Raw genomic sequence first — 9,506 nt, 5'->3', positions numbered from 1 at the left:
TTCAAAATGAGATCATTTGTCGATATGGGACACCCCACGAACTCATCAGTGATAACGGGACCCATTTCCAAGCTGAAACGGAGGTTATACTAGAAAAATATAAAATCAAGCACCATAAGTCATCACCATACAGGCCACAGATAAATGGGGCTGTAGAAGCTGCCAATAAACACTTACAACCATTTTGAGGAAAATGTCTGATAACTATAAAGATTGGCCATTGAAGATAGCCTTTGCCTTGTGGGGATATAGAACTTCAATCAGAACAACCACGGTGGCAACCCCGTACTACCTGGTTTATGGGATGGAGGCAGTTCAGCCCATAGAACTAGAGGTACTATCCCTAAGGATATTACTTGAGAGCCAAGTTCCTGAAGCAGATTGGGTCCAAGCTAGATATGACTCTTTGGTTTTACTGGATAAACGACGCTTGAACGCGTTGTATCAGGTTCAACTCTATCAGAAAAGGATAGAAAAGGCTTTTAATAAGAAGGTGAAACCTAGAAAAATCAAAGAAGGAGATTTGGTGTTGAAATCGGTTCGTGCACTAATGCCAGTAGACCCGAGGGGTAAATTTAAACCAAATTGGGCAGGCCCGTATTTGGTGAAAAGAATTCTGACAGGAGGAGCGGTTCGGCTAACTGATCTAGATGGAAACGACTTTTCGAATCCTACAAATCTAGACCAGTTGAAAAAATAGTATCCCTAAAGACCTCGTTCTCAAATGTTATGAAATAAAATTCGGATTCCATTTGTATTTGAGTCTAGTTTCAAAGTTTGACATTCGTTGTCTCTGTATTATGAATTATGAACTACTAACCCGGTTTGATTCTGTTGAAAAGCATATACGTAGGCAACTCTTTAAAAGAGTACAACCGAAACAATGTAATTCTAAATGCAAAATTGGGAATTTCTAATAAATAATATTTCCTTTATTTATTTCAATAATTCCGGGCGAAGCCCATAGTGTCTAAACCATCTAATAATAATAAAATATAATATAATGGCTACCTATCCCTCATATAGCCGAGTCATGTAAACCATCACGAGACTAAGTCTCACCCATCTTCACTTTAGCCCGTTTCTTTGGAGGAACTGCACTTTTTTCACGCGGGCCCAGTCTGTCTTTTGCACTTGGTCGGGGACCCAACCTCTCAGCCAGTGTCGGCCCATCATCGGCCTTTACCCCCAATCTTTTCCAAACGCTTGAGACCTTAGGATCATCTTTAGTGTAACACCCGCGAATTTTCCATTTTGACATTTATAATTTAATTAACCATTCTACTGTCTTATTTATATATTAAATTATTTAATTTCATTAATTTCATTTTTAAGCATGATTTTTATAAATATTATATTTTTAAAGCTTAGCTTATACAAAAATAAATATTTTGGTCGGATAATAATAATAATAATAATAATAATAATAATAATAATAATAATAATAATAATAATAATAATAATAATAATAATAATAATAATAATAATAATAATAATAATAATAATAATAATAATATTTTCCGTCTTGAGTTGTAGTGGGCTTGAGACGTAATTTCTAGTGTATATCAACTCAATCTTGCATTTTGGGCCTAGTATGACTATTGGGCTCACATACTACTCCTTCCTCCTCATAAGAATCATGAAGGAAACCCTAACCACTTCTTCTTCCTCAAAATTTCAGCACACCATATTCAACAACAAACACCATTGTTACAATCTCTCTTACAAATCTTCAAAACACCATAACTTGCTCAATTCTTATCCGAATCAAGTGATTTTCGCGTCTATCTCTTCCTCTCATCGCCCTCCATCTTTATAGGTAAGAAAAGAACCGACTTTCCTCCATAGATAGGGCTGTCGACCCATTTTACTCATGGTACCCTTTTTCTAGTTTCGATTCTTAGTCTTAATTTGTGTTTTCTTATGTTTAGGAGAAAGATTAGTTGACCCGGAAGTGAATTCTTGCATGTGAGACGATTCCATTAGAGATTGAGAGCTAAAAAGGTAACGGTGATGGGTTACTCGGCATTATGTCAATTTTATGTGTTTATATGTTGTAGTTTACTCTTGTGTGTGTTAAAGTATGAATCTTTACATGTTTCACATGTTCATTGTTGGATAAATTGGTGTGTGAAACCGTCTTATGGCTGTTTGAGGGATTCCTAGTCTTTTGTCACATGTTTGTTCAATTGGATTAAATGGGTTGTTTACATATGTTAATTAGAGAAAAATCCGTCTTAATCATGCTTAGTTGACATGTTTAATTATGTCATGAGATTATTTATTGGATTAATATTGTAAATGATGAAGTTGGTAGTATGGTTGTTTTGAAATATGTCTTAAATGGTGATTTAGTATGTGGGTATGTTGAGATCTAAGCTTTTGAATGAAAAAGATGGAATCTTTATGTTGAGTTTACCTTATTAAATCTTATTCATGAACATGGAGTAATTTATGAATGTTGTATGTTGTGGATTCTTGTTTTTAATTGTATAATTGATACTTGGAGGTTGATTATGTGTCCAACAATGATGTTGAAGCAACTTTGGGTAAAATTGGTGGTGTGTTGGTTGAATTTCTTCATTATAATGGTGTTATTTAAATTCTGGTGCAAATGAGCCGAAGCTCATCCTTGACAGAATTTTCGGGAAGTGACATTTTAAATGCTGTAAAGTTTGAGCTTCAGCTCATTGTGGACAACATTCATTTTAAGGTTGTTTTCTTATCAAGTGATCATCTACTTGGTTAAGTTAAGTGTTTTTATACGTTATTTTGCACGATTTACTTCATATGCTTCTTACTCTTTGTTCCAATGCTCATAAATGGTGCGGGTTTGGTCCCCACCCGGCTGGGAGTTCTCTTATGGTTTCTCTTCACTTATAACTTCTATTAATCATTTATTTAATTATGCATCCTTCTTATGATTGGTAAATGGTCAATTTAGGATTTGTTTATGTTATGATAATGCGAATTATTGTTGTTCTCTTTTGGACCCAAATGTGACGATTTACATTGTGTGACGACTTGACATTCCTTATTTATTTACCCTTGCGGACCTTGGGTCACGGTTAGGTGTCATTGTATCCGAGTTGGGTTATCCTTCCGCCTCTTCGGACCTTGGGGTACGGTTAGGTACCATGGTTCCGATTCGGGGTTACTCGACCTTGGGGCACGGTTAGGTGTCATGGATCGAGTCTTGGATGCGGATAGGTCACCGCATGTCAAATCGGGTGTCGCCCATCCCGAGAGTCTGGCCAGATTTAGACTATGACCGTATTATGATCGTCGTCCTACCAGGAGGTTGGAGTCTAGGGGTTTGTCTCGTGAGTCCATACTACGTAAATGTCTTGCTTGATTATGGTCATTGGCGTGTCCTTATATACGAGAGTTCACGTCTCCTATGATTGTTTGTGAGAGTCTTGGTCTTATCGGATACTGAAGGTGAGATGCAAGCCTCTAGTTGCGATATGATCGCCGGGATCGATGTTCCCATCCGTTCTTATGGTGAGATGCAAGCCATAAGTATGAATGCGACATTGGTAGGCACGTCCTGTGCAATGTTTGTTAAGAGATTTTCAAAGTAATGGCTATGGTTTCCATCCATGTATTTCCCTATTTAATTGATCCGTTATTTATCTTCTTCATATGATTCGATGCCTATCTCATGATGAATGCAATATGCCTATCTCACTATGATTATCGTTTATATCCCCTTGTTCATTATTATTCAAGTATGATGCATGATCAATATGTTTAATTAAGTTCTTGCTTACTTGTATTTTGACATATTGTGGGTGGGAGAACCCGAGTTACTCCCCACTTTGATCGTGGCGTTCATGTTTACATGAATGACAGGTTTGTGATGCAGATTATGGGGAAGACGTGTGAGCTAGCGAGAACGTTGACCCTTGGACCTTAGTTATCGTTTTCTTAGACTCACCTATCTTTCGACTTGTGCTTATTCGTGGGATATCTTTTTCTCAACGCACTTCGTTTCTAATTGTAAAACTTAATTACCTTACTTTTCATTTCCGTTTGAGCACTTATGGAGGTTTTCTCGCTTTAAACTTTTAAAGGTTTTAAAAATCTCGTATTTTCCGCTTAGATTTATTAGTTCTCTTTGATGCCCTATCGAGGGGTGTCACAGTTGGTATCAGAGCATATGTTGCTCCCGACGCACACACGTGTACCCCGAATTTAAATGTGAACTTCACCTTGAATAATGAATGAGAGATGGTAGAATTAAGGACCTAAGTTGGTAGTCTCTTGGTGCATGCTATTTGTTAGGTGCTAACATGATCGATTTAATTGGTGTCTTGAGAAGATGGTGCGACCAACCAAGGTGGAGAATACTATCATGGAAGCTCTCACTCAAATTCTTCGGAATCAACGGAATGCTAATGCTCAAGTTAATCCTCGCCCTAACCGCCGTGGTAACAGGCCATTTGTGCCCTCATCTTCGTCATCTTCTAGCAAGAAGAAGTTGGTGCCGAGAGTCCAAGGACAAAGAGTACAAGACCATGGAGGACAAGAGCCAATAGTGCAAGAGCCGAAAGGACAAGTCCCTACATCTACTAATAGGCTTAAGAAGAACCGCAAGTGCTTCAAGTGTAGGCAAGCTTATCACCCCGGGATTGGATGCTATGATACGCCCTTGAAGTGTTACCATTGCGAGAAGCCCGGACATCTCATCAAGGATTGCCCGAGAAGAAGACTACCCCTCCTCCTCCCCCTCTTGGAGTCATTCTTGTCGAGAATCAAGTCGGAACCGCCGTTCCCCCCGACACCGCTATGGGTGTGTTTTCCATTCTTCCTTTCCTCACTTTTATCCCGTGATGTTCACCCTTCCCTTCTAAACTCTCTTTTGCTTAACCTTGGAAACTGGTTTAGTACTCACCCGACCTATCCTTCGTTTTTGTTCTCCTTCCATAACATCTTGCTTATGGATCTCTTTCCCTTGAAGGATGTCTTTACCGTCTTGAAGATACCTCCCTCTCTTCGAGTGCCTTGTCATATTCCCTTGTCTTTGTGCTTCTATACCTTTCGCAACTCTTATGCCATATCTTGGGAGTTGTCTTTGTACATTTTCTCCTTATAAGACCTCTCATGTACACCTTCATCTTTGCCTCATGGAATGTTAACCTTGATCGAATAAGTTGGCTTTTGAGGAGATTGTTTGTGTCTGACCCTTAACCCTGGTTTTGAGAGGTTGTGATGTTGGAAAGACTTAGGTAGTATGATGAGACATACTTAGTGATTCTTATACCTAGTTCCTTGACAAGGTGAGTGTGATTGTTTAGTAAGATTTTTTTGTGTTGACAAGTGTGAGTTGCATTTGTTACTGAGGTTATAGAACTTAGCTTTGTTGCTTATGCTTGGGATTTGAAAGGCTTGGGAAGTGTAGTGAGACGTGTCTTAGGATACTAGTGTTGGAGCTTGTGTCCTCCACAAATTAGTGTGATAACATTTATAAATCTCTTATAGGTTCACAAGGGTATAATTCGTATTTTAATCAGTTGATTAACGATTACCTAATAACGGTTGGCTTGCTAGAAAGTTTGACGTTATTATCATACTGATGACGGTGATCAACTGGTCCCTAAAAGTCACACCTAAAGGATGTGTTTGAGAGATGTGGTTATGGAAATGTAATCACATTGATGCCTTATATGACTAAACAGTTAGTCAACGTGTTGATGAGACGATTATTTAATGCCGATTAAATAGTATTAGCTGAGACGAATTAACTGTCAATTCGTAAATTGAATATAATATGTTATATTTAATTAATGTATATAATGTTAGCTTAAATGAATTAAGATGTTAATTCGTAATTAAATGTAACCAGTTATATTTAATTAACAAATTATAAATATGCAATATTTATAGTTAAGTATATATTATACGATATTGTCACAGACCGGCATTAATAAATCCACTGCAAGCTGTTGTGAGTAGACTTATTAATACGGAATTAAACAAATGACAATTTATATATAATACATTTTATACATTTTGCATACTACCAAAATAAGAAGATTTAATCTCCTTATTTTTGGTAGGTAGATAAAACCGAAAAAAAGAGAGAAAATAATCTCTTATTTCGGTTAGGGTTAGCCGAAAATAGGAGAAAAATTATCTCCCCCTATTCTCACTTATTTCGGTTATAATAAGTGGGAGGAGATCATTTTTCTTTACCCTAATTTTCTAACCTAGCCTCTCATCAAAAATACAAAACGATAAACCCTAAATAATTTACAGAAATTCGGGGATCGATTATAGCAAGAAGAAAAGGGCATATCTCATACCATCTTGGGTGCAACTGATAGGTGAATATCATTGCGATATTGTTCTTAGGCCTATTTTGCTAGGACCGAAGGTTGATTTCATAATCTCTCTATTTTGTTTATGTAATTTTCATTTATGACTAGTAATCATCTTTATAAATTCGTTATAATCCTTAATAATAAGGGAAGTATACAGATTATTTCCCACAAGTGGTATCAGAGCCAGGTTACGATTTTATTTTTGATGATTTTCATAAATTGAATTAAACAAAATTGTTTGAATCGAAAAAAAAAAAAAAAACGAACGGCTGAATTTTTTTTTTTGCCGAATTGAAATTTTTTTTTCAGCCGGTTTTTGTTCTTGCTTTTGATGATTTATTTCCATTTTGATTTTTCATATTGTTGTTTTAATCAGTTAGAATGATTATATGAAGAATTGGTAGATGTTTGATTTAATGCAGATTAAGTTAAAATGTAAATGGGAATCGTCATAATGATGATATAAAAATTTGTTTTTGCTATATAGTTTTTGGAATATACGGTTAATCATGTTTCATTAATTCATATGCTAATCGTGTTCTAATAGCAACTATAAACGATTTTCTTCATCTAAATTATTTTTGCCGCAAGAACAAATTAGGGTTGTTGTTGTTTTTTTTCAACCGAGAGCATAAAATTTTTTAAAAAAAAAAAGTTTCTGTTTTTTGTTTCGTTTTTTTTTTTTTTCTGTTTTGCCGAGAAAATAAAAAAAAAACGCTGTTTTGATTCGGTTTTGCTGAAATACCGAAAAGAAAAGAAAAAAAAGGAAGCGGTTGTTTGTTCATGCCGAGAGCAATTTTTGAAGAAATTTTTTTTCTGTTTTTTTTTTCATTGTTGTTTTTGGCCAATATTGATTAATTATTGTAAAGAAGTTCACAATTTTGAGATACCTAATTATTTTAAAGAAGTTTAAAATAATGTTGGATTAAATTCATATTACAAGTTTAATGTGAATTAAGATTGAAATTAATGTGATCAATTGAGGAATTGTCACTTAATTTGATAATTTAAATAGGTGGTTTGGATAAATTAATCATCATAATTAAGGAATTATGTCTTGCATGTTTAATTTATTTAGTTGATGCATTTTTTTGTTGAATGAATCGTTGAATGGTTTAATTTACGTTTTTTTTTCAATCGGTTGTAAATAGTAATACCTAGTGTGGCCTTAGTCAATTATGTTTTCGTAATGAAGGAAACATAATTTTTATGTAATTTTGAGATCTCGAATCTCCTTTATTTTTCTTTAGTTTTTGGGTTTTGAAATTAGAATGTAAATAGGTTTCTTTTGTAATTTTATTTATTGTAATTTCAAAGAAGACTAAAGATGGAGATTGGAGCTCACTCCCGCTACATGGACCAAGATGGAACATCAAGACAAGCTTCTCGGGTCCAAGGATGGATTCCAAAATTGTATTTTATGTTCATTTTGGTAGATAGGCCACACTAGGACTTTGTTTTGTTTTACGTTTTACCGTTCTTATTGCTTTTCATTCACATGCTAGTTAGTGCATCATTTTCCGCCTAAACCAAACCATCTACTACTACTACTACTACTAAAATGCATGAAAATTGACTCATATAGGTTGTATGTTAGTTTTCATGGACATACAAATGTCACACTTTTTATTAAGCCATCACCATAGTTTATTCATTCACGCATGCTAGATATTAGTTCACTTAAAATGAATTAAAATTAAGTTGATGGGATCTTCCTCTAAAACGGAAATTGAGACTAGTTTTTATAAGGGCAAACAACTATGAATCCCTTCTTCATCGGTAGGCATAATATGACCCCTTCTACGTTGGGTAAGTAGTTTGTGTTGACTTAGTTTACCTCAACACCATAGTCCGAAGAGTTTCTCGTGATTATGATGGACTAAAGATAGAATTTACAGAAATTTATCGACCAAGAATTCTAACAGTAGAACTAGCTAAACAGTTGGCTTATCAATTTACAGAAAATTGAGTCTTGGGATCATTTATATAATTCTTGAGGGAGGTCAATTGTATAAATGCTTGAGTCTTCGCGTTATGACACTAGTTCATTAGACTTAAAATCATAACGATGCACATGCTTATTATTTTATTCTTCTTTTCGCAGTGTAGAACACGTTTATTTTGATAATACTGTTACAACAAATGGCTGGAAATAACGAAATCCCAATGCCAAGTGCCACACTTGGACGCGAGTCCTGGCTGAAAATTTTCATGGACCAAATGAATCAGTTCACACGTCTGAAAAATGATGGGTCCAATTTTGCGGACTGGGAGGCATCATTGCGGAATGCTGCCATTGCTGACGGTAAGCTCAAATACTTAACTGAGCCAATACCGGTTAGACCAGGCCCCAATGCAGGAGTAAACGAGTCACTTGCTTATAGTGACTTCGTTATGGAAGCGGGTGCGATAAAGAACGTACTCATCTTTGCAATGGAAATCAATTTGCAGAGACGCTTCATTGCCCAAGGTGCAAACAAGATTTTCACCACGCTCACTAACGAGTTCTCAAAAGCACCGAGAATCGTTACTTATGAGCATACCTGTCGCTTCTTTGATGCGAAACTCCAGAAGGGCCAACCGGTTAGCCCACACATTCTTCACATGATTGAGAATGTCGAGAAGTTGGAGGCACTTGATTGCAAAATCAGTGCTTAGTACCTGACCTAAAAATGGATGAAACTGAATGGTGGACTTGAGGATGTAGGATTGACTAAGTAAGACGAGTTTGTGATTGGCTTTCGTAGTCGCTTTGGATATGAGGGTTTGATAATGTATACGTTACCATATGAGAAATGCTAATTGTGGGATTATTAGTTAGTCTAAGTGAGTGATCTTGATTACTAATTGAGGTATGATATGAGAGTGAGACTAAGCTACATTGTGGATTGGTGATGTGATTTGATATTAGTTGGCTCTTAGAGTTCTTGAGTTGAGAAAGACTTAGTATTGAGAAGTATTTGTTAACCCTATGGTTTTATAAACTTTGAGGTTGTATTGAGTACTTGAGATGATGGGATGATGTATAGATGAGTGTAGTTTTGCTTTTGGGAATCCGTAATAAGTAAAAGGATAGAAGGACTCGAGATCTTATTGATTTTTCAAACTTGGGTGGTTATGCATCTTCCTCAAAAGAGTGTGTAGTAGAGTGAACTTTTATGAAAGGATTTTTAGGTTGAC

The 9,506-nt window shown here is 35.8% G+C and overlaps 1 protein-coding gene across 1 annotated transcript; it reads left to right on the top strand.

The window, feature by feature from the left end:
- Window positions 1-193: 193 nt before the first annotated feature.
- On the top strand, window positions 194-700 carry LOC141607927 (uncharacterized). Its single transcript, XM_074427277.1, has one exon. The coding sequence runs from the start codon at window positions 194-196 to the stop codon at window positions 698-700; it is 507 nt and encodes a 168-aa protein (XP_074283378.1).
- Window positions 701-9,506: the final 8,806 nt, after the last annotated feature.

The sequence above is a fragment of the Silene latifolia genome, chromosome 10 (assembly GCF_048544455.1).
Source record: "Silene latifolia isolate original U9 population chromosome 10, ASM4854445v1, whole genome shotgun sequence".
NCBI classification, from domain to species: domain Eukaryota; kingdom Viridiplantae; phylum Streptophyta; class Magnoliopsida; order Caryophyllales; family Caryophyllaceae; genus Silene; species Silene latifolia.
Note: the sequence above shows the minus strand (reverse complement) of the source record. Positions and strands in the feature narration are given on the sequence as shown.

What these genes read in the sequence shown, in the direction of transcription:
- LOC141607927 (XM_074427277.1), top strand. Translation starts at nt 194, where the DNA reads ATGTCTGATAACTATAAAGATTGGCCATTGAAGATAGCCTTTGCCTTG.